This window comes from Lactuca serriola, chromosome 8 (genome assembly GCF_051521515.1).
Source record: "Lactuca serriola cultivar US96UC23 chromosome 8, Lser_US96UC23_V15, whole genome shotgun sequence".
NCBI classification, from domain to species: Eukaryota; Viridiplantae; Streptophyta; class Magnoliopsida; order Asterales; family Asteraceae; genus Lactuca; species Lactuca serriola.
Genome location: NC_136415.1, coordinates 121,083,742 through 121,111,259, shown reverse-complemented (window position 1 = coordinate 121,111,259; position 27,518 = coordinate 121,083,742). Strand labels below are relative to the sequence as shown.

The 27,518-nt window shown below is 35.7% G+C and overlaps 1 protein-coding gene across 1 annotated transcript; it reads right to left on the bottom strand.

The window, feature by feature from the left end:
* Window positions 1-23,572: 23,572 nt before the first annotated feature.
* LOC145071158 (uncharacterized) lies at window positions 23,573-25,978 on the bottom strand. The gene is made up of 2 exons (XM_079018074.1): window positions 24,937-25,978; window positions 23,573-24,828 (listed from the first exon to the last, which is right to left on the bottom strand). The coding sequence occupies exons 1-2, from the start codon at window positions 25,754-25,756 to the stop codon at window positions 23,660-23,662; spliced, it is 1,989 nt and encodes a 662-aa protein (XP_078874200.1). The 5' UTR covers window positions 25,757-25,978; the 3' UTR covers window positions 23,573-23,659.
* Window positions 25,979-27,518: the final 1,540 nt, after the last annotated feature.

The window sequence follows — 27,518 nt, the reverse complement described above, 5'->3', positions numbered from 1 at the left end:
TTCAAATAAAATTTCTATTTAATCGTTTGTACTTAACATTTTGTTTTAATCAACCCGTATAATATACGGGTCTCACAACTAGTATCTATTAGAGTAAACTTACATATAGCAAGTAGCAACCACCCACATTGCCACAAAACCAACGTTTGTTTTCTTTTTCTGAATGAGCAGAGGTATATATAGTCATCGATCATACAACTGACAGGAGCTATAAATTTTGCCCTATTTAATAAAATCCTTACAAATACTAAAATACAAATAATAGTGCAGTCACTTATTAAGAAAACTAAAAACAAAGGGACTAATAGCTTAATTTGAAAATGATAATTTTTTTTAAACGAATATAAGTTATACAAGTCCATCACTATTTTCCACAAAGACATAAACAAAAATATGAAAAACTTCTGCAAAAATGTCCGAGTTTTTTAAATGCATTGTTTCTTTGAGGGGTATGCAAGTATAACTCCGATTCTAAAACCAAGTCACCATGGTTACAAATACTAAGACCTCGGAAGGCAAACTGCTAGAGGTCAGAAGTTCATACTTCATATGATAGTTGACCAAAACACAACAAGCTATGCCCCCGAAAGGTTGTAAATAGATTGATAGATTCATAGAATTTTTTTTATTTTTTATTGTTTATTTTTTTATCTCAGGGTAGTTATATATATATATATATATATATATATATATATATATATATATATATATATATATATATATATATATAAAGTGGATTCTTTCCTGTAATGGTTTCTACCCAGGACCAAGGATTTTCTGATCAAATTATCAAATATATCAACCATGTGATGTTAATCAATAACGCCTTTGTTTATTGGGAAAGTTATAATGCTCTGTTTCCTTTGTTCTTGTTGAATCATTTTCAGTAATAATGTATATACCAATCTATGTTCTTAAAGATCATCATATCACCCACCTGAATCACTAGAAGTGTGTAGATATACACAAACCTAAAACAAGATAAAGAGAATAAGCATTATGTCTTTTATCATTTTTTTTAATGGTTAACTAGGTTTTATAGGGTTGATTTTTTATATAGTAAATTACATTAATCATCCTTCGTTCAAATTTCAAAAAAAATGTTTAATCATTATTTTTAAAAATTAATTGGACTATCCTCTGTTTGTTTAAAACCTGCACATTCCGCCCATAATACACATGATTAACCATATTGTCTTTTTCATTTATTTTGTATTTATTATTTGTTATTTCTTAATTATCTATTGATTTTTTATTTTCAAAAATATTTATTTATTGTCTTTAATAAAGAAATAGGCCCTAAACCATAAGCATCCTTCATAACAAACACCCCCCTCCCCCTCTTCTTCTTTAGTACATTTCCTCTCCACCAACACCGACGACCTGCATCACCTTTGATTTTAGTACTCCAGCGACACCAAGACATCCCCCGCCACTCCAAGACACCTACAATGATGCCATCAACCCTTACCTACTCCTCTCATTCTCGTCTCCAACAACCCCCCCCCCCCCCCCCCCCTCTCCAACTTTCTAGTAAACTGGACGGAAGAAATAATATATATATATATATATATATATATATATATATATATATATATATATATATATATATATGTATGTGTGTGTACACACACTAGGCTTAAAGTTAAATGGATCCGCAACTTAATTGAAATGTTTTTTTAATAATTAAAAATAATTAGAAATGTCAAAAGTAAATGAAAAATAAAATTGAAAAGGGCATTATAGTCATTTCATGGCTCGCAGGGGATGAAGCGTGCATATTTAAACCAACATCGGATGAAGCTTACAACGTTTAACCTAACAAGGGACGGTACGAGTTATTTTTGAAAATTAAGACCTAACGTGTCTTTTGGAACTTCCATGAATGACGATTCATGTAATTTACTCTTTTTAGTAAAACTCATTATTCAAGAAAAATGAAGAAGGGAAAATTACATGAATCGCCAACTAAATTTCATTCAACCTCACATGTACTTCCACAATCTCCCTTTTCTCTCCCAAGATGAGTGTTATCATATTCCAACTCCCTCCCAACCCCCCTCAACCCCTCCAATGTCCATGGAAATTATGTAAATTCCTTGGCCTAAACAACTCTAATAAATGTATATCTAATAACATCAATTCGTTTACTAGTTATGTAGTTCTACATCCTAAGAAAAGGATGAAGGTTTTGGAAATGTAGCTTGATTCCATGAGATTGAGACTTTGAGTTTTTTTTAATACTATTTTTTTTATCTTTCTTATGTAATATTTGCTTCAAATTTGTGATAACAAGAAATGTAACCTAAGGATGCACGAAGTGGTTGGGGGTTTTTCGTGAGTGAGTTGTTGGTGCTGGAGGTACCTCCAAGAAAATCAATATGCCCCTTGGTGGTGGTGCTTCTTGGTGCTTTAAGCGAGTTCTTCACCCCCCCCCCCACTCTCTCTCTCTCTCTCTCTATATATATATATATATATATATATATATATATATATATATATATATATATATATATATATATATATATATATATATATATATACACACACACACACACACACACATAATTGAGTGGGATGGAAAAGATACCATTTTCATGTGTTGTGGGTTATGGGTAGAAAAATATGGAAGAGAGTATAAAAATAAAAGTTGATGAAGAACTGGTGTGGCAATGGGTTGAATGTCTCACCCCTGACTGCCGGTGGTAACGCCGATATGCGCGACGTAAATAAGTGGTCATAGTTACTGACCGGACATTGAACAATGCAAATATAATATTTTATTGTTACCGAAATAGAATTTACATTGACAAAGGCTATTGCTAAATCTCAACACACGTCTAACAATTTGACGTTTACAAAAGTATAGTAAAATAATGGAAAGTCTTCTATGCAACCTCTTCCAACCTGCTAATAAACCTGAGAATACATGCATTAAGATACGTCAACAAAATTGTTGGTGAGTTCTACATATTTTGACACAAAGTACTTTTATAACCAAAAGTGTTGTATAAATTTATCTGGTTGACCAGCTTTTCTAAATACGTATTTTTCTATCAAAAGTATGAAAATAAATGAGTTATAAAAATGTATTTGGACTCATTTAGAAATATTGTTTATTCAAATACAAAAGTACAAAATTTGATAAATATATAAGTGAGTCAGATTTATATCCAACTTTACGGTTCTCGTGACAAAAAATGCATTTTTATAAGGATTTGAATACCAAATTTTATAAAATAAAGACACGTCACACTTTGTGAAAACATAAAATAACCAATTTTACTCTTGCAATTTCGTACAAGCAACTGTATAGTTTATATGTAAAACTCATAGGTTTTGAGTTTATAAATTTTGTATGATCGTGTCATAGTATTAATTAAGTGTTATCTTACTTAATTTGGGAACCGACACTTAATAAGTGGGGAAAACTCCTCCCACATAAACATAGTGTTTTCATGCAAAAATGCAGGGTTTATACAAATAACTTATTAATTGTAAGTTATTAAACCTTAATCAATCGTGTCATGTTGTTAATTAAGTGATTTATGACTTAATTTTAGTGATGACACCTGTCAATATGAGTCAAAAACTATTCCACTATATATAGTCTCTTTCAACTAGTATAAATGAAAAAAATCTCATATAAATCATATTCCAATTCTATACAATAACAAAACAAACTACGAGGTCTATAATGAGTTAATAATCGAATGCGAATTTGTAACATCCCGACTTCCAGGTATATGAATTTTATATAAAAATGACATTTTGACTTGGAACTCGTCGAGTTGATGGCCTCAAATCGACGTGTACGAAATTCTCTACTCGACGAGTTGAGAAGCAAAACTCGACGAGCTGGAGCTGGAAAATGAAACCCTAATTTCCAGGGTTTTGCACCCTATTTAAAGGGTCATTAGCCTCCTTCTGCTTCCTTTATCGTCCCCCTTGAGCTCAGAAAACCCTAAATCGTATTTACTCTCCATTTTTGTGTGTTATTAAGCTTGGAATGTGGATTTTGTGAGAAGAGCTTGAAGTCTAAGGAGCTTGGAGCAAGGAGAAGTTGTGGATCCGATTTCTACTCCATCTTAGCATCATTTTGAAGGTAACAAGTCGTTAACTTGACTCTTCTTTAGCTACATCTCTTCATGCTTGGGATTAGGGCCATTTCTAGTGTATTGTTGAGATATTTCTGGTTTTGGGCATGATATGAAGTTGTAACTTCAGATCTGGACTCCTCTAGCCCCTTATAGTCACAAAGTTCTAGTCTTTCGCAAGTATGGCTTTCTCCTTACCTAAAACTTCTTCTTTAGCTTGGTTTTGGCCCTTAAGACCTAAGATCATAACTTACTCATACGAAGTCAGATTTGGACGTTCTTTTTATGCACACTCTCGGTTTAACATATACTACGAATGTCGTTTAGATTGATAAGGCTAGAAAGTATTTTATCGTAAATTCACTATTTACGATTCCCAGTGTCGTGTTGGTTTTGCTATAAAACTTCAACGGGTTATATCTTCTTCGTTATAACTCGGATTTCAGCGTGCTTTATATGTACGGAACCCTTGAGACATATTCTACAACTTGGTTAAGATTATTTATTCTAAATAATCTTTTGTCGAAAAGTCATTTTCGATACTTATTACCTCTAAATTGACTAGTCCGGATCTGCGGGCGTTACAATTACCTCCCCCTTAGGATGATTACGTCCCGAAATCATCAACGAAACAGGATTATATAATGATTCCATATGTTATCTCTTCATCCTAGGTAATAACTATGACCTCTATGTTTCTTCAAACGAGTATCTAACTCTTTGACTTCTTGACTGCATGCGGTGCTTGATCTTGCACCCGCACTCTGTCTCGTATTCGGCTTTCAATCATGAGCTTCCTATCATAATATTGGCCCTTATTGGAGACTCTTTCTTTTTCTTAACAACTTAAGATAAGTTCCTTCCTTTGATTGTCATAATAGACTGATGGATCACGTTCTAATTACCTCTCATCGTATGATACAACGTTCAGACTCAGGTCTTTTAGAGTCAAATTCCATAATGGAATATACTTTCCTTCATGTTCTAATGTGATATAATCACATTTTAACATGTAGCATTTCTAGCTACCAGCTTCTTTAACAATGATCACAATACTTCTATTGATCGCTTTGATTATCTTTCACTTTAATCTTCTGGCTTATGTCGGATGCTACATCAAACTTGGTTCTCTGAACCACGTAACATAATCATCTTAGTCAGACTCGATTTGATATGACCACCAGGGTCAGATTAACAATCATCTTCTTAGTTATTACCGAAACGATGGTAACGACAGGCATGAACAAAACATAATCAATTACTAGTGCATTGGTAACCTTGTGACTTTCCCTGATCCAAGCGTGAGTCCTGTGCTTCCGGTAGTATAGGCCTCTACTACCTTTCACACCTACTCATACTCGTCCCAAGTATTGTCTTGCAGTTCTCCAAGTTATTATCACAAAAACAATTTTAACACATACAAATGTGTCCAAACAATCATAGAATTTTCCCTAGACTCTACTAGTACTTCTTCCATGTGTGTCTTCAATCATCAATTCTACTTTAACTCGGTTGGTGATGGAAATGTCAGACGATGGGATTACTTCATGGATTAAACAAAAAATCTTTCTTTCTACTAATGAAAGTGTACTTCTCCTGCACTAGACATGTTATTTATTAGATGCGTTCTAAAGGCAAGATATCACTCTTACAATATCTTCTAATAGGTACTATTCAATATCGTAAGCCTTCTCATTTCCTCCATTTACTCAATTCACTTCGAGTCTTCACCATGATGTTCTGCACACCAGAGCAGTCGTTTGGTGTATCAAGAAGAGAATAAAGATAGAGGTGTACTACCTAAAATATATTATACACACTCCTCACGATCATTGCTTAGCATTCTAAGTTTAAGTCTAGAAATAAGTCCTTATTCCTAGTTTGCTTAAACTAAGGCTTTGATACCAATTGTGACATCCCCATTTTCACGGCAATAAAAGACCGATTTTTTTATGCTTTATAAACAAAATCAACTCATTACTTGAATTATAACAACAAATGTCCCATGCTCCAAGCATGCACACTTTGTTTCCTATGGTCCATGCTTTGTGAAATAGATCAATTGAAAACCTTTCCAATGAAACTCATTTCACAATTCCTAATCCTTATCATTAGTGTAAGAAGACAACATTCTTACCACTAATAGAATATGTTAGATTCTAAAATTTTATGCAATGATCATTTCGTAATGTCATAGCACAATAGTCACCAAGACTCGGCTAATGAAATTCCAAGGTATTCTATCGGAAATTGTTACAAGACAATTCCATAGACGCGAAGTCTCACATTCAAAGTACATTCCTTTGAACATCCTTCTTGCATAAAAGTTTCTAATCTAGACATAGACTCTGAATATCCAACTCCCAATATGGAAACATTTCCATATTTGCCATGTGACAACTCATTCTAAATAGAATCTTATCTATTTACAATAATGTCGATATGATCCATCCAACACTATACTTCCAACTACTCACAAGCAACAAATCCTTGGCGAACCTTAGATCGTCATTTGATAGTTGTTTAATTATTTTAGTCAAAAACCGTTCTAGTCCCTTTTCCCTCTTAATGCGCTAAGCATTTAGAAAAAATTTAGAATGATCAAACATTATAGCATATGCAATCGATCTTATACCTGAAGCATATGGAACACGATTGATATTGTCTTACATAAAGACGTGATACTTTACCAATCTTTTGCTATAATATTTCTAATCGCCATGTTCTCACAATTTTGATTATGAAAAGGGATGTTGTAATCATAACCAAGTTTTGAGAATGCAATTATCCTTTCCATATATAAAATTTCCTCATGTTGAACCATTCCAACATAACATTCATATATATTTGACTAAATTTGATTAAAATTTCACAATCTAAGCCTTTAGATTTTAAATGAAGTATAATATTCTCTCCTTTAATTATTGCAAAACAACTTTTCAACCCCTACAACTTTGCAAAGTGAATCTTTGTTTTCTATAATTAATATTGCTAACTTGCAATACTTGAAATAATAATCATGCTCCCACTAACACAATGATTATTACCATAAAATCATAACACTTATGCTCCCACTAGCTTTGACATATATTCAGAAAACATCTGAACTTCCAGAAAACAATGCTTATTGAATTCCTTAAGTTCTTATTTCTAAATACTTGATGCTTTGATAAACCTTTATCTAAGCTTCTCACCTTTTCCTTAGAAAGCTCACATGTGTGTCTAAAGAAATTCAGAACTTATGTTACTAAGTCCCAAATGTTCAGACCAATTGCCAAATCTCACAATTCGAACTATGAAAAGAGATGCTGTAATCATAATCGAATTCGAGAATACAATTTTCACAATTCCAATCTTCTTAAAATATCTCTTAGTGAAAGCATTTCCTCACAATCATTTTCATGAAGGAGATAAACCTTATGACACTTAGATTTTATGGTGTATGTGTTCCTATCCATGTGAATTTGTCAAAACCAATGTTTGCGACAAATCCAAACTCATATGGACTGAACTTGTTCAATCTCGATTCCTTGCCTTATGGTAACATGAATGCCCACCATGTCTTCCAGGTTGTTAAGCAGCTCACCCTTACCTTATCAATGTACTTTCCATTGATCAGGGTGCCTTGCCTTTATGCAATCCAATTGAGAACTCATAGAACTCATATTGCATAGTTGACTTAATCTGGAATGGCACATAAACAAAATTATGTCAACACGTTAGGTCGCCAACCTCAAGTCTTGTGCTAGTTAACTATTGGTTTATTCATGATTAGCTCTTGAAATTTTCAAGACAATTGAGACTCTCACTGACTTCTTGACATATATGATTCTCTTTGTCAAGGAACTTTTCTTGACAAAACAAATATTCAAGAGTTAGTGCGAAATCCTATCAAGACTAACACTTTGCTCAATTGGTTCTTGTTGGTCTTTATCTTCTGCAAGACATCACAACTTACCAATTTCAAATGTGCAGGAATAAGAAAACCTTTTTCTAATTCCACAATTGTTGAGTGTTATAAACCTACTAAAGACGTGTCACTCAATTCGCAATCTTGGAGTATGACTCTAAGACTCGATATTGGAACAAAGTATGATTGACTTCTTGATTTAACCATTTCCAAAATTCCTGATTCCTCTTCTTAGACATACAAATGTACTAAGACTCACTTAGAGGATCAATTGAGATATGGTTCTTAATCATTAAGACAAATCATAAAACACAATAAAAGGTACTCTCACTTCTTCTTAGAATGGAGAAACTTTTATCTTTCTACCTATTTGATTCTTCTTATTCGTTCTGCTATTCATTGAAAACTCTTTCGATCTACTCAGAATTACACTTAATCTTATAAGTATAATCATATTTACTAAACTTTAGTAAATCATGACGAATACTTTATCTCTCTTTGTGGCGGACTTGACTAGCGCACAACCAAGTGTACCTGATCCCTAGTCCTTCACTTGACTCTTTGTCAAGGAATTAGTCTAATTTCAAAATATGAAAGTTTTTCATTCATCACACAATGCAAGTTGTATGATTCCAAGTTTCTGTCCAATTGAAACTTGGGCGATGAGAAACTTTTCCTATTTGGTAAATTCTCGACATTTCCACAAATAACACAATTAAGAATCAAATCCATCATTGCTAATAGTAGAAACATTCAAACATCAATTTTTTCATATATGCCATTGCAAGGATAAATAAATAAGACAAAAAAAATTATTTAATTGCGGAAAAACTTTGTCCTTACAATGCAATTCAACTGAAAACTATGCTATTACATATTCCTAAGCAATCTATTCTAACTCCAAGTAGTAGCTCAAAAATCCAATCTTCAAACAATGCGATCGAAATCTATTTCCTTCACAATTAGATTCAACTCACTTCTTCCCTTAAGCTTCCTCTCTTTTCTTTGATCCTACAATACATCAAAATGCAATCTTATCACATCATGAATTAACAATCTAGAATAGGAACTCAAAAGAGTTAGATAATGGATTTTTACTTGAAGTAGAGCCATATGCCCTGACTCTCCCATCTCTTAGATCTCTCAGATAGTTTGGGCAGCTTCGTATCCAATGCCACTTCTCTTGGAAATAAAAGAAAATGGACTCCTTTGGCACAACACATGGAACAATCTTATGCTTAGTCCTTTCTGGACTTCCAATGTTGCCAGTGTCCATTGAAGTTTGGGAGTTTGATTCACCAGACAAATTTGCTTGATCAGCACGCCAAATCATTGTTGATTCAGCATCTATAAGCAAATAGGTCAAATCAATGAGGGTTACGTCGTGGTCCATCATATGGTACTCTCTAACGAACTCACTATATGATCCAGGAAGTGACTGAAGAACCCAGTCAACAGCCAACTCACCTGAAATCTCGACACCTAACATCCTTAACTTGTCAATGTGTGACTTCATCTCTAAGACGTGTGCACACACAGGTTTCCCATCTTCGTGTTTACTTGCCAAAAGGGCTTGAGTTAGCTTGAACTTTTCAAGACTTCGAACTTGTGGGTCAGGGAAAATAATTGGAGGAGGTGGAGGAAGTGAAGCATGATCTCTGGTTCCTCGATCATATTGTGGCATATAATCTTCATATGGAAAACTTGTTCCATAGGATTTGGGAAGACCATTGTTAGATTCAGACATCTACAAAACGGGAGAAATTCAAGTCAAGTTGATTAGAATCCTTGATGTAACACCCAAATGAATCATCACGGCTAGGATCCAACACAGTACTCTACAACCTAGAAGAGAGATGTCGTAATCTAGTTGCAGAATATTTGAAGGTAGGTAAATGACGATTTACCAATTTCCACCATGAAAAACAAAAAGAAATTTAAGTTTTAAATCAATTGAAACTCCTAGATCTTTTGAGATTCATTGAACTTTTCAATGGCATGTTTAATCTCGATTATGCCCTACTATTTGCGACTAGGATGTCGAGGATCACAAACAAGGTGTGAATAACCATGCGAATCACGTGGTGCACTCAATGCTACTATCACCTAATCAATGTGTCGGTTAGCCACACACGCTCCATTGATCTATGATAAACATCGAGTCACCCTTCGCTACCAATGCCAAACCCAAATTAGTGTGCCGGTTAACCACACACGCTCCACTAACGTCTCGGCAAGGGTACAAAGTGTCATTCCATGGATTAGCATACAATTTCACATTTTTCCTAAAGTAACTATGATTTTGGAATTTGAAAAAACATTTAGTTACTTTGTACTTCATTGTACTTATAATGGAATGTTTCTGTCATATCCTACCCATTTGGCTAACGACCCTCCAATAGTCAAGAGTGCGGTAGGTAAGAGTGGATACCCATTCAATCACCATTTTATAGGCAATTTCCTTAAACACCCCTTATAGACCAGCTTCGTGAATGAGGCCTACTAACGGTAAGACCGACTCTTTACTCATATACATATAATATTAGACTTTTAATGTTACATATGTATAGTATAGGGTGTATTTTACACTTTTAAAATACTAGGTGGTTTTATTAACTTTCTCTTTTAATTAAACTTTATTAATTTAACAAAACCATGAGGGTGTAATTTGAACTTTTTCAAAATTCTAGAGTTTTAGAATTTAAATATTACATAATTAAGCTATTAATCAAAATTTTAAATTCCAAAACTTGAAGGCAAGTTTTGGAACTTTTCAAAACATTAGGGTTTAACTACTTAAATTTCAAAAACAAAACTTTTAAGTTCAAATTTAAACTATAAAACCTAAAGGAGAAAATTGAAACTTTTTCACAAGATAACTCAAATTTAAATTACAAATAATCAATCTTTATCTAATAAAACAAAAGATTATCTAAATTTTGATAATTATATTCTATTTTGGCAAGGATAATCACCCAATATCAATAAATCGGATTTTATGAATTAAAAACGTTTATAGTAAGTATCCCAAGCCAAAACAACAAGAAAATCGCCAAAAAACGCTGCCAGACTCGCTGACTCGTCGAGTCAGTACTGGACTCGTCGAGTACCCAATGGACTCGGCGAGTCCAGCCCCAAAATTCAAAAAAAATCGTTTTTCTGCCAATTTTCGATCAAGTAAGCATCAAATTCATTAACAAACAGCCTTAGGCTCTGATACCACTGATGGGTTTTAAGCAAAACATCAATCCTATGGTGTACATGCAAACCCTAATAGCTTTGGATCTAGTTTGTCTAATGAACATGTAATTGATAATCCAAAGCCATAAACCCTAGATCTAATAAACTATAACTGAAATTAGGGTTTAGATCTTACCTTTGATTGTTATATAGCAATAACAATCAATCCTTGGCTTTAGAAACCTTAGTGCATCAAGTGTTGCACCTCTAATGGAGTCACAAATACCACTAAGCAACTTGGATGAAGAGATAGGAGAGAGGAGGCACCAAAAACGGCTAGAAACCCTAAAGGAAGTATTCACCAAGTTTTTAGGGCCATAAGGGTTCCTTATATATGCTGGCTATTAGGGTTTACAGCTAGGAAACCCTAATCTGACTGCTTAAGCCCTAAACAGCCCATGGACTCCCTCTTTAGAAGCCTTGGACGATTTCTAATGGGTTTCCCCATATAATTCGTCTACTCCAACTTCTATGGAGTCCATTAGCCCATCTATGTAATTATCTTATAATTACACAATAAGTCCCTTAAGTTTAATTAATCTCTTTTAGCCACAAAATTAATTCTTAATTAATTCTTGACTAATATTAATTAAACAATATGATTTATCCTTTAATATATTATTCTCATACTATATTAATAAATCATAATTAAACCTTTCTCTCCTTAATTCATCCTACATATTGCTATGGTGAAGGCAACACAAAAGGACCATGCTCATAATCGGGTCAAGTACATACCAAAATAGTTATGTACTTAGACACTAATCCAACAGATTCCCCGTACCGCGAGTGGTTAAAAATATATTACAACAACACTTATATAAACCATAATAATAGCCCAAATAATTACAATAAGGTCCTAATAACATTACTATAACTAATTAAAAGCTATATTAAAAGTAGCGTAGGCGTAGCTCACTTACAATGGGTTCTCTCGAAAACCGGGCTTCGCTTAGAGCAGCGTTTCCGATCCGAAAGACCCTTTTTCTCGAGACTCCGGGAGCCTCGTGGCTTCCTTCGGGTGCTAGGGGTTTACCTAGGCTTAGGGTGGGTTAGGGGGCTTAGAGAGAGAAAGAGAGGGTGAAAGGTGTGAGAAATATGAAGGATTCACCATTTATTTATAAGGGTTTTATCGTAGAGTAGTCTCTAAGCTTTGTCTATATCTTTCGCGTATGAGCTCCGTTTTTACGTTCTTTATATCCACACATTGGTATTTACAAGTACTACAACTTTAATTTAGACCTCATCAGCCAATTCTTATTCTATCTCAGATTTACAAATCTGCATCGAATTCGTCGCGCTTGAAGTGTAAAGACTAAGCTTCGTCCATATCTTTCGCATACGAGCTCCGTTTTCGACTGTCTTTTTATCGTTTAACTCCTATTAACAATATATTCATTTATCGTTTAGATTATTTTGGCTAAAAATCGACCAATCTAAAATTCGAATTTCCAGGTTGTTTACTGTTATGCTAAATTTTAGAAAAATCATAACTTCCTCATACGAAGTTAGATTTGGACATTCTTTTTATGCACACTCTCGATTTAACATATAATACGACTTTCATTTATATTGCTAAGGCTAGAAATCATTTTTTCATAAATTCACTTTTTACAATTCCCGGTGTCGTGTCGGTTTTGCCGTAAAACTTCGACGAGTCATATCTTCTTCGTTATAACTCAGATTTCGGCGTTCTTTATATGTACGGAACCCTTGAGACATATTCTAAAACTTGGTTAAAATTATTTATTCTAAATAATCTTTTGTCGAAAAGTCATTTTCGACACTTATTGCTTCTAAATTGACTAGCCCGGATCTGCGGGCGTTACAAGTTGCATAGCCAACTCGATGAGTTGAGTCGGGTCTTCCCGCTTTCTGGATTATAAGTGAACTCGGCGAGTTGGTGAGATAACTCGACGAGTTGGTTAGGGTTTTTCCTGATCTTCTGGACATTGTATGGACTCGACGAGTTGTTTTGACAATTCCGCGAGTTGACTTGGGTTTTCACGATTTTCTAAGTTCAGGAGGAACTCGACGAGTCAGTAGTTGCACTCGACGAGTTGCGTCAACATGGACTGTTGACTTTGACTTTGACTATGGTTGACCAAGTTTGACTGCTGAGGGTATTTTGGTAATTTGGGATCTTGATGGAATTGGTCCTATGGTGGTTGTAGGTGGTTGAGTTCGTAGCTGTGATTCCAGAGTTTGATCTTTTCAGTTCATTTCTACATTGTGAGGTGAGTTGTCCTCACTATACTAAGGGGTCTAAGGCACCAAGTGATAGGTTTTAGCCATAAGAACTTTCCTATGTGCACATGCAAAACCCTAATGCTTGGATCTAGGCTTTCTAATTAAACATGCTTTGAATCCAAGACTTCTAATGACTAATTAGGTTAAATAACAACATTGAAACAGATCTAGAACCATACCTTTGAATTCCTTGTTGATTTTGTTGTCTTAGAGCTTCTAGAGTCACAATTGTCACTCCTCTAATGGCTTACAAACACCAATAGCAAGGAAGATGATTTAGGAGAGAGGAGAGGGGAGGAAATCGGCCAGGGTTCTCTTACTTTAGGTGAGGTGCCGATTTCCCTTAGCCATAGGGTCTATTTATACTTGTAGACTCCTTAAGGGTTACAACCTAAACCCTAATTGGATAATCTTCTCTTACGGCTATCCAAATCCATTCCATAGATAACCCCTTGGACGATTTTGAAGCTATCCTAGCTTCTAGAATCCGTCCCTTGTATATCTATATGGACTTACAGTCTAAAGCTTAACTATCAAACAATTGACAGTTTATACCCTCTTATTTAATTAATCTCTTTAAGTCACCAAATTAATTCCAATTAATTCTATGACTTATATTAATCAAATAACAATATATTATTCTTTATATTATTCTCGAAATATCTTAATAATATTTACTCTCTCATAATAAATCATCCTATCAAGTTGCTATGGTGAAGGCAACCCAAAAGGACCATGCACAACCGGGTCAAATACTTGCCTAATATAGTTGCAGCCTTAGACACTATTCCAACAGTCTCCCACTTGGATAAGTCTAGTAACTATATGCACAAGTACAATTCGGTTTGCAATCGTAGCTCTCAAAGACGCTGTCAAACTCTGATCTAATCAATCTTGTCCTTTAGATAAGGGATCGTACAGTCCTCTGTTAGATATCATGTTGACAATCCTATGGAACGGTTAGTCAAACATTTAGGTTTCTCGATCTCTGATTTATTCGACATAGAACTTAATCGAACACATCAATTCAGTTCTGACCGGGCCCGACACATAAGTCAAATCAAATCATCGAGCGGTCGAGATATCGCTTTTACCTTCTTAGGATAAAAGTTACAGATAAACTTCGACTTATATGCATTTACTTATTCATTAACCAACTATACACAACAATGTGTTTTATAACACCGAGTTACTGATACGTTTTCGCATTATCAATGTACAATCAATCAACAAATAACAAACCATATATCTAGGTTTTAAGACTATATGATATTATCGTCTTGCGATCACCCTTTTATATCATATTCCATCAGGTGATTCCAGCAAGCGCGGGTTTGGTCCAATGCTCAAAACTAGTTCATGAGCACTCATGAACGTTGCAGCAACCCTTTGTTATGTATAAAACCATTTAGACAATCTACACACCAATTCATGACAATCTTCATTCATATCTACTTCCAACATATGAACGATTGTGGACAATTTGAACAATTCGATTATTCCTAATAAACTCAATTATTCTGGAAGTCAAAACATGCAAAGTGAAACAATAGCTAAACAATTAACATAAGATAGTAACATTACTCATAAATAAAACTCATTTATTTAATCATCAAATGTTAATTACATTTATCTATTACACATTTCTAATACTATCTAATCTATGCTAATATCATCCTTCAGCCCAATACTCCTAGCATGCTGCAAGTGCTTAACCCTACTCAGTCCATTCGTAAGCGGATCTGCTGGGTTATCTTCTGATGATATCCTCTTCACTACGAGTTGTCCTTCTTCTACACAATGTCTAATGAAGTGATATTTTCTGTCGATATGTCTTGATCTACCATGATCCCTCGGTTCCTTGGTTAAGGCAACCGCTCCTTCGTTATCACAGAAAATCTCCATGGGCTCCTTTATGGCAGGTACAACTCCAAGATCACCGATGAAGTTCTTTAGCCATATTGCCTCCTTCGATGCTTCGCTCGCTGCAATGTACTCTGATTCGCACGTTGAATCAGCTACGGTTTCCTGTTTGGAATTCTTCCATGTCACTACTCCTCCATTTAAGGTAAAGACTCAACCCGACTGCGAACGGTAGTTGTCTCTGTCGGTCTGAAAACTGGCATCACTATACCCTTGCACCTTCAAGTCATCACTCCCTCCGAGGACTAAGAACCATTCCTTCGTCCTCCGAGGTACTTAAGGATATTCTTCACCGCAATCCAATGTGCTCTGACAGGGTTTCCTTGATATCTGCTAACCATGCTCAAAGCAAAGGCTACATCAGGGCGAGTACAAGTCATAGCGTACATGATTGAGCCAACTGCGGAAGCGTATGGTACTCGGCTCATTTCTGCTATCTCAGCTTCGGTACTCGGACTTTGAGTCTTACTCAACTTGGCATTACTTTGTATCGGTATTTCTCCCTTCTTCGAGTTTTCCATACTAAATCGTTTTAGTACTTTATCCAAGTAAGTATTCTGACTAAGTCCAATTAGTCTCTTACTTCTTTCTCTTACTATCCTTATTCCCAAAATGTAAGAAGCCTCTCCGAGGTCCTTCATAGCGAAGCACTTCCCGAGCCAGGACTTAACCTCCTGCAGAGTCGGGATGTCGTTTCCTATGAGTAATATGTCATCGACATATAGAACGAGGAAGCTTACTATACTCCCACTGGCTTTGACATATACACATGATTCGTCTTCGCTTCGTATAAATCCAAACTCTTTGACTTTCTCATCGAAGCAAAGATTCCATCTGCGAGACGCTTGCTTAAGTCCATAATTGGACTTCTCAAGCTTACACACTCTATTTGGATGCTTCGGATCCACAAACCCCTCTGGCTGAGCCATGTAAACATCCTCAGCCAACTTTCCGTTAAGGAAAGCGGTCTTGACATCCATTTGCCAAATCTCATAATCATGAAATGCGGCAATTGCTAGCATCACTCTAATAGATTTTATCTTCACAACTGGTGAGAAGGTCTCATCATAGTCAACTCCGGGAGTTTGAGTAAAGCCCTTCGCAACCAATCGTGCTTTATATGTGTGTAATTTTCCATCCACGTCGGTCTTCTTCTTGAAGATCCATTTGCACCCAACGGTCTTACGTCCGGGCACATAATCAACCAAATTCCAAACTTGGTTGTCATACATGGATTGGATCTCGCTATCCATTGCCTCTTTCCATTTTGCAGACTTCGGGCCTGCCATGACTTCCTTATAGCTATTAGGTTCATCAAGATTTATTAGTGTACCATCACTAATATATGTTTCCCCTTCGGTAGTAATATGAAAACCATAAAACTGGGGATGAACTCTAACTCTATCGGAACGTCTAAGAGGTAAGGACTCGTCAATTGGTTCAACCGGAGTTTCCTCCTCAGGTTGAGTGTCAGCGGTAGAGGTTCCTTCATCTATCGATTCTTGAATCTCTTCAAGCTCGATTTGCCTCCCACTGTCTCCTTGGCTTATGAGTTCTTGCTCTCGGAAAACTCCTCTCCTCGCAACGAAGACAACATTGTCCTTCGGTCTATAGAAGAGATATCCAAAGGATGTCTGCGGGTAGCCGATGAAAATACATCGCTCACATCGAGGTTCGAGCTTGTCGTGAGTATCTCGTCTTACGAAAGCCTCGCAACCCCAAACCTTGATATGTGCCAACAAGGGAGCTTTCCCTGTCCACATCTCGTGATGTGTTTTGGCAACCTTCTTGGTAGGGACTCGGTTAAGGATATGGGCGGCAGTCTCTAAGGCATACCCCCAGAAAGAGATAGGTAGTGAAGCACGACTCATCATAGAGCGAACCATATCCAATAAGGTTCGATTATTCCTTTCTGCCACACCATTCAATTGCGGTGTCCTAGGAGGCGTCAATTGCGAAACTATTCCACACTCCTTGAGATAATCGTGGAATTCAAGACTTAGGTACTCTCCTCCTCGATCGGATCGAAGCATCTTGATTTTCCTGCCCAATTGATTCTCCACTTCATTCTTAAAATCTTTGAACTTTTCAAAGGTTTCTGACTTTTGCTTGATTAAATAGATATACCCATATCTACTATAATCATCGGTGAAAGTCACGTAGAAGCGGTTCCCATCCTTCGTGGTTGATCTAAACGGTCCACATACATCGGTATGTATTAGGTCCAATAGACCTTCACCCCTTTCACATGTACTCGTGAAGGGTGACTTAGTCATCTTTCCAAGTAAACAAGACTCGCACGTGTCATCTTCCCTAAGGTCGAATGACTCCAACACTCCATCCTTTTGGAGTTGGGCTATGCGTTTCTTGTTGACATGTCCAAGACGACAATGCCACAAGGATGCTTTATCCATACTAGTGTAAGAATCTATGTTCAAAACATCATTTCCTAAGTTATCAAAAATCATAACAGTTTCATAAATTCCATTACATGGTATAGCTTCAAAGTAAAAGACACCATTCAGATAAGCTAAAATAGAACCATTCTCATTATTAAAAGAAAATCTAAAACCTTGTCTATATAAACCATGAAATGAAATGATGTTTCTAGCCATTTCTGGCGAATAGCAACAATTGTTCAAATCTAAACACAAATTATTCCTAAGCACTAAAGAATACACTCCAATCTTGGTCACATGCGACGATCTTCTGTTCCCCATGATTAGATTGATTCTTCCTTGCTCCACATCCCTACTTCTTCTTAGTCCCTGCACATTAGAACAAATGTGGTAACCACAACCGGTATCAAGAACCCAAGAAATAGCATGATTAGAATCGTTAGATTTAATTGTGTATATACCTGCGAAAGATGGCTTGATCTTTCCTTCCTTGATGGCTTGCAGGTACTCTGGGCAGCTTCTCTTCCAATGTCCTATCTTGTGGCAGTGGTGGCACTCTGCCTCCTTCGGGTTAGGGCAGGGCTTAGCGGGATCAACTTTGGTCCCACTAGAAGAGGCACCATCTCGGGCTTTGACCTTGCGATAGTTCTTCGATGAAGCCTTCCTCTTCTTTCCTTTTCCTTGACCAATAGCCAAGACAGGAGCAGCAGGTGGATTGGGAGTTGGTGCAACAGACTTGTCTTTGAAGTTGCTCTCAGCGACCCTCAAGAGACCTTGGAGTTTGCTTAGGGTGACCTCCTCTTTGTTCATGTGGTAGGTCATCCTAAATTGATTGTACATCGGAGGCAAAGAGTGAAGCACCATGTCGATCGCCAAATCTTCCCCAAAGTCAACATTTAACTTGCGAAGGCGGTCGACATACCTTTGCATCTTTTGCAGGTGCACGGTAAGAGATTCTCCATGACCCATCTTAGCGGAAATCATGTTGGTGAAAATCTCATAACGCTCTTGTCTCGCGTTCTGGTGATATCTCTCCAATAATTCTTGTTGCATCTCGTACGGGTACATGTCCTTGTAGGACTTTTGGAATTCGGAGTTCATGGTGGCAATCATGATGCAATGTACCTTCGTTGCATCTCGCTCATGAGTTTCAAAAGCGGTGATTTCAGCCGGAGTAGCGATTTCGGGGTTGATCTTCTCAAGCTTCTCATCGAGGACATACTCCTTATCCTCATAGCAAGCAATGGTGTGAATGTATCTTATCCATTCGCTAAAGTCCGTTCCATCGAAGGTGACCTTTTGGAAAAGGCTCATCAACGTGAAAGAACTAGCAGCAGCGTTGTTAGCGTTCGACATCTACAAATAGAAAGGACAAAGATATATTAGAATAAGAATCCCTAATTATCACCCAATAAGAAAATTAGGGCTAGGATCCAACAATAACATTTACATACTAGAAAAGGGATGCCGTAATCTAACATGCAAATAAATTGAAGGTAAGTGAATGACGATTCACTAATTCTCCATCACAAAGCTTAAACTATTAGTCCTAAGTGTTTTGAGAATTCCTAGGTTCGGATGAGATTCATTGAAACTATTCAATGGCATGTTTAAATCTCGATATGCCCCTCTTGTTTGTGACTGGGATACCGAGGATCACAAAGCGGGTGTGAATTACCATGCAAATTCACATGGTGCCTTCATTATAACGATCACATATTCGATGTGCCGGTAAACCACACACGCTCCCTCGAACTATGATAAACAATGAATCACCCTTTGCCACCTTTGCTTAGAACCAATTAGTGTGTCGGTAAACCACACACGCTCCACTAACTTCTTAGCAAGGGTGCAAAGTGTAATTTCATGGGATTGCATCAATTCACTTTTCCTAAAGTAACTAAGATTGGGAAATTTTAAAATATGTGTAGTTACTTTGTATTACTTATTATACTTTTAATGAGAGGATGAGGTTGCCCTATCCTACCCGTTCGGCTAACGACCCTCCACCAATCAAGCAAGCGGTGGGTGTGAGTGTACACCCATTAAGCGTCATTTTATAGGCCGCAACCTTATACCAACCTTATAGATCGGCTTCGTGAATGAGGCCTACTAACGGTAAGACTAGCATTTAGTTATACATATATATCATTCTAGTAATATCATATTAGTATAGGGTTGTATTTTAAACCTTTAAAAATCTAGGTTTTGAAATTTAAGTTGTCTAAATTAAAACTTTTAATCACAAAATATAAATTTCAAAACTTGAGGACAAGTTTTAAACATTTAAAACATGGAGGATCAAATAACAAATAATTCCAATTAACAATTAATATCCTAATTATCTATATTTGATTTTATTCAAGATTCCTTTCAAGATAATTACCAAAATAATCAAAATAATTAATTAATTATCATATAAGGAAATTAAATATTTTATTAGTTGATAAATATCTTTAATTAGGTCAAGATAATAGTCATATATATCAAAAAATCGGATTTAAGTTGATCTAATATGATTAAGGTAAGTTTCCATAAGATAATTATGAAAAAATCCCGAATCTGGTCATTCCTGACGCCTGGACTCGCCGAGTGCACAAAGGGACTCGCCGAGTCAGGCCAACTCGCCGAGTCCACTTTGGAACTCACCGAGTCCATGACTCAGAAACACAAAAATCGAATTTTGCAGTTTAGTTTCAGTTAATCAAGCAACAATTTAATGAAAACCAAGCTAGGCTCTGATACCACTGATGGGTTTTAGCTATAAGAACTTTCCTATGTGCGCATGCAAAACCCTAATGCTTGGATCTAGGCTTTCTAATTAAACATGCTTTGAATCCAAGACTTCTAATGACTAATTAGGTTAAATAACAACATTGAAACAGATCTAGAACCATACCTTTGAATTCCTTGTTGATCTTGTTGTCTTGGAGCTTCTAGAGTCACAAATGTCACTCCTCTAATGGCTTACAAACACCTATCAAGTTGCTATGGTGAAGGCAACCCAAAAGGACCATGCACAACCGGGTCAAATACTTGCCTAATATAGTTGCAGCCTTAGACACTATTCCAACACCAAGGTCGGCCCATTGGATCTGATATCCTAGTAGTTATTGATATGTTGAGTATGAGATAGTTATGCGTACTAGTTTGATATGCTAGTCTGGTAGATCTGTAGGACTACTTGTGATACTGTTTGATTATATGTATGTGCACTTATTTGTTACATGTCGACATGTTATGTGGGTTGGGTTGAGGTTGCACTGCTCCGTGCGGTGACCAACAAACCGTGGAGTATGCCAGATATGAGCTGAGGGCCAGGGAGGGCATGTCAAACTCATACTAAGGACTCATATGCACTCCAGATACAAGTTGAGGGCCGGGACGAGCATACCAGACTCGTACTGAGGGCTGACTATTTATATTCCAGTCCAATGACTGAAGGAGCAAGCCAAACATAGGCTATGGGCCCGAGGGCAAGCCACACTTATGATATGGGCTCGGGAGAAAGCCAGATGTGAGCTAAGGGCCAGGAAGGGCAGACCATATTCATACTATGGGCTCAGGGGTAATCCAGTCTATAGAGTTGTGGACCCATTGCATGTTGTTACTGTTATTGTTGTATTGTTATTATGTGAATTGTTTGTTATGTATCGGTATATTGGGGGTAACTCACTAAGCCTTCAAGCTTAAAGTTATGGATTTTGTTTCAGCTACTTCAGATGATCGCGAGAAGACGAATGTGTGACGTACACATCCTCACATTTTATGATTTGGATTTCTGGGATTCTCTGATATTAAACTATTTTTAAAACACTTTGTAATAATTAATGGTTTTTGGATATTTAAAAAAGTTTTAAATTTTTATGAAATTTTGGTATGTTACGATACTCATGGGCTTCATATTCAAGCAACATCTAAAGCTATGAAATTTTTTGTAATATGTAGATAGTAAATGAAAGCTTGTGCAATTGTTTTTGTATTCGTTTTGTGTGAGAGAAAACACCTTTGAAGAAGAAAAGTGTTGGTGATCCTATGTTGGTATGACACAGTCTAATTAGTGTGTGTGTGTGTGTGCGTGTGTGTGTGTGTATATATATATATATGTGTGTGTGTGTGTGTGTGTGTGTGTGTTAGAATCTTCCCACTCTCCATAAGGGTTCTTTTGGGGAGTAAATCATGGACTCCACATATATCTTACATGGTATCAAAGTCAACATCGTACACCTATGTGGCTCAACATATCCTTGTTTATATTTATCGAGCTTCCGGTATAAAAGGAGTATTAGTGTATCTGACATCGGTGTGACACGGTTCAATAAATGTATACATGTTGGAGTCTTCTCTCTTCAAGGTCTCTTTTAGAGAGTAAAACACACACACACACACACACACACACACACACATATATATATATATATATATATATATATATATTACATAAAGTAATAAAAAACCCACACCTTAGGCTACCCCATTGGAGGGGTTGAAGTGATCAACTCACCTATTTTTTAAATAAAGAAAATGAAAATTAAATGAGTAATGGTGAACTAGGCCACCACCACAACCCCAACTCATACTTGTTCACTCCATTTCTTTCTTTCTTTTTTTTTTATATGTCATATCTACTTTTTATTGATTTGTAACTTAGACATTAAATATTATCTCAATAAAATTAACAAAAAATACTAAATTTTGAAAAATAAAATCTCTTTAAATAGAATATAATATTGATATATTGCATATTTCATTTTAATATTTTATTTATAATAAATAGTTGGTTTGGGTTGGATTGCTAGTGGGGTGAAAATTTTGTTGAATTGGATTGTATAAGTGAAAAGAAAAATTATTTTTTTATAGAAAATTTGGTTTGGGTTGGGTTACTAATGTTGATAGTCTTAGTGTTTCTAAGTTTTGAGTTGCATAAAAAGAAGTTACACGGCCAAAACTACTATCTACTTTCAAAAGAAAATAAATTGAAAGGAATTGCACTATAACTAAATTGATAGGAAAATGCACTAAAAGGATAAATGATATCTTAGTAAAATCAAAACTACAAATGTTTTGTTCCGCTCCAACAACCATGCTCTGTTTCCTTTGTTTTTTTTATAGCTGTGAGACTTTGAGTTTATCTCTAATAGGTTTGCCACTAAAGAAAGGTAAAAGTGAGTTTATTTCTACTAGATTTGCCACTACAGAATGGTAAAAGTTCTCTGCCTTCTGATAGATATTTGAGTATATATATACTTACAGAAAATCCTGATACTAGGAAGGGATAATATATATATATATATATATATATATATATATATATATATATATATATATATTCTCTAATTGCACAGATTTATACATCTAAATATATTTCACTAATAGTCACATATCAAGAATTGGATATTGAAAGTGTGTGATAGGGGGCGATGCATGTTACAAGGTGGTTGGTATTGGGTTGATATGCATTTCAAATGAGTGATGGAGGGGTGAGGACTCTCACACGTGTTTGAAGCATTGCATATAATCTTTTTGTTTTCTTTCCGGTTGTACGCTTTCATCAAGTAATAACAGAAGCTAAAAACTCTTCATGGATTCGTTCATTTTTCTTGTCTGCTTGAATTGCAATTTCCTTTACCAATTCAATTTATGTTTTCGCATACACAATAAATTATATGATTAGTCACCGAGTTCCATAATTATAAATATATGCTTAATTTTCTATATATGAACAAAAGACTGGCAAGAGTTAACATGCACACACGAAAGCCACGTTTTTATTGTATTATTTACACATAAAATAAGGGGGGATATGTAACAAAGAGTAGTCACAATTACAGAGAGAGAAATCATAAACTCCGACAACACTTGTAATCTAGTGCAAACTCACACTCGTGACATTTAAAGATCATTTGGCAGTGTAATTTGTTGCGACAGATTTTACATTCACCATCTGACATAATACCTTGAGAAAATGAGAGAGGATGTGGGTGAGCATCAGTTTTATAATTGCCCCCGAACTTTATATTCACGTAACAATAAATGCTTCTTTGCTCCCATGTATATGTATTTGTCTCGCACTGAAGTATCAACGGAGCACAAGCAGTATGTATAGATTGAACACAATCATGACAATGATAGAAAGATTCATGAGGATTCAAATCCTCCTCACATATTTCACAAAAGTATTCGCTCTTATGATTCTCAATCGGAAGGTAACTTAGGTGCATAAGATGCTTGTCACACTTGTGCATGATTTTCTCGGATAATAACAAAGCACATTCTGGATGTATATATACATCACAAATGTTGCAGCTGAAGAAAACTGGATCTTTTTGACGAAAACCTCTAATAGGGAAAGCAAAACTGGCCCATCTAAAAGGTAGGAGGCATATATGACAAGATTTACGAAAAAAAGATTTTCGGACTATTGAAAGAAGGTGATCCGGATGAGCTTTATGTGTGATCTGTTGAGGTATAAGCCCACAACCAACATCAACATAGTATTCACATTCGACACAACAATAGGAAAATCCATTGCAAGGTAGATCACAAACATCACAAAGGAACACACCGAAAAAGTGAGGAAGGACGTGTGAATACATGAGATGGAGGGTGTGTTGTGGGTGACCCGGGTGGTTTTCTATTTTTTGGGGAAGTCGAGTACACCACTCATGGAGAGCAAAGTTGTTGCAACTCTGGTGAGGGCATTTGTAAAAAGGCATGGTGGACGTGATTGGTCTGAGACATCCATTGCATAGCAATTGGGTCTTTTTCATTGGGTTATGACACATTAGTAACAAAGAATCCTTAATCTTTGAGGAGGAGGTTTGCCCATCAACTAGAATTAGAGGGTGTGGATGACTTATGTGTTGTAAGTTTACCTTATCAATTACGAATGTTCCACTTTCTTTGAAAAACAAGTGTTTTGGTAGGCTATAAGATTCATCAGGGAATGGGAGATGAAGAAGGTGAGGATGGTCAACATCTTCATAATTTTTAATTGATTTGCCCGAGCCTGATAAATTGGAAATTAATTAATTAGTATTAGTATATCTCATCATTCAATCGCTAATTAAACAGTTAAACAATCATGATATAAAGGTTAAAGGGATTCATTAATTACCAGCAGGCGAGAAGATAGACATGAATGGCTCTCCTCTTGATGTTGCGCAATCCAGATGGGCATAATACATGCAGACATCACATTTGTAAATCCAAAGATTCTCCATATCATAAAAACCATTAGTGCATACTCTGCATCTAGGATGATGTTTGGCTTTTCGATCTTTTTCCGGGAAGGAATATGAAAGGGTGAGTGGATGAAAATGATAAAAGGCACCATCTGTTCTCTCTTGGATGAGCAAATTTCTTGGTAGCTTAGCACAATCCTTGTGTATGGTGAAGCCAACACAAGTGGTGCATTGATAGAACACCCCCTCATGTCTTTTCCCACAAGCATTACACTCGCACAAAATGTGCTTAGCAATAGCAGACATTAGCAAATGAGGGTGGCTAGGATGATGGATGGTGTTTTTTTCTATTTTCAGGGCACAGCTTACATAAACGAAGAAATCATAACAAGAAAAACATTGATAATGTACGGCTGAATTCTCATGATGTGTCTGACAAATTCTGCATCTATTTTCGAAAATTTGACCGCAACGATTGCCGGTTAGGATAAGGGGATGTGGGTGTAATGGGTGTTCTAAAATTCTTGGGAGGTCATAACAGAATTCGTGAACTGAGAAAGTACACATCTCTCCCATACATCTGTAGTAGTACCTATGGAGCAAATTGATTTCTTCTTGACATATGTGACATAGAGTTCCAATTTGCCGCCAGAAAATAAAAAAAACTTCATCATCTTCTTCAAGGTGTTGATCTGCATATTGTAGATGCATATCAATGAGCTTTAGTTCATGCTCGTGTTCAACTTCCTCCATTATGATCTTATGTTTCTGTCTTTATGATATACGCCTTATACAGACTATTTAATGCAATGAAAAGAATGTATTCGTCACAAACTCATGAATTAAACTGAGTACGCACGCATGTCTTTGCTTTTCTGTCATTCATTTCACCTTTTCTAAGAAAGCATCTATGCCACCTTTATCCATTCCAACCGAATCATATGTTCCCTCTCATTCACTAAAAGGATGTTGGCTTTTAGCTTTTAAGAAAAAACAAAAAAAGTTTCTAGCTTTTATGCTAAACAAAAACCTTCAAATCCAAAAACTATTTCAAGTAGCTTTTAGTTTTTAACTAATTTAATACATTTAGAAGCTAAAAACTATTTTGCCAAACGCTTAGGCATAAATAAAAGCTTCAACTACCAACTACCATGGCTTTTATGGAATTGCATGTAATGCTTTTATATCAAGAAAATACTTAATTTATGACGTATTCTATGAATACTGGTTGGTAAAAAGTATGATACTCTAATGTGGACGATTATGTTTCTCAAAATCTTCATTATGCTAGATTTGGTTTTATGTTTTGTTCTTTGTGAAGTTTAATAATTAAGGAATAAACACAATTGAAACAAACAAAAGCATAGTATAACTCTTTTCCTTTTTCTTATCTTTAGTGCTACCCCTCTAATAAGTAAGGAATAAGTCCCAATTTTAAGTTATACAATCACCATGTTAACGACTATTCGTGTACAATCAATCACCTTGAAAATTGTTTTTGTATTACAATTGTGTAATTAGTTACAAAATTCAGCTTCAAACAAATAATTTTGTGTGGGAGTGACACTCAATCCACCAGAATAGATTCATTCAATCCACCAATTTAGATTCATTCAGGATGACTACAATACATTGATGGTTTGCAAAAGACATAAGTGCCCCTCACTCGCATCTAGTCTAGTATATTTGTAACAAAGGCAGGCTTAGGCATCTTTAGATGTTTCTTATGCTTTTCTTATTTTCTTTTGGGAGTTTAACTAAGGACAACCCCATGAATGTTTATCCTGATCATGAAGAGGAGGAGGAAGAAGTAAGTGAAAATTCTGATGAAAATTCAGAGGAAGTTGAGAGCTAATCTTCAAGTTTCCGAAACAGTTAACCCACAAGTGTATTTAAGTTTTTACTATAATTTTCATTTCACAAAACCAATATTTCTAATAGTCCATAGTGGATAGAAAATAAAATATATCTATTCAAGTGTTGCAAATAAAATATAGCAACCACCCACATTACCACAAAACCTACCTTTTTTTTTTTTTTTCTTTTTATGAAAGAGCGGGGGTATAGCCATCGATCAGCGATCAGGAGACACAATGTATGATGGTAGTGAGTTTGCTTTAAAATATCATATAACTGACAGGAGCTATAAATTTTGCCCTGTTTAATAAAATCCTTAAAATACTAAAATACAAATAACAGTGTAGTCACTTACCCACTTAAGAAAACTTAGTATTATTTAAAAACAAAGGTGTAATAACTTAATTTGAAAATTATTTTTTAAACGAATCGTAACCATGTGTGTTGGTTACATTGAAACCAAGTGCCAAATAGAATAAGTTATACAAGTCCATCATCATTTTCCACATCGACATAAACAAATATATGAAAATTTTCTACAAAAATGTCCACGTTTTTTAAATGTATTGTTTCTTTGAGGGGTTTGCAAGTACAATACCGATTCTAAAAACAAATCACCATGGTTACAAATACTAAGAGCTCGAAAGGTTGTAAATAG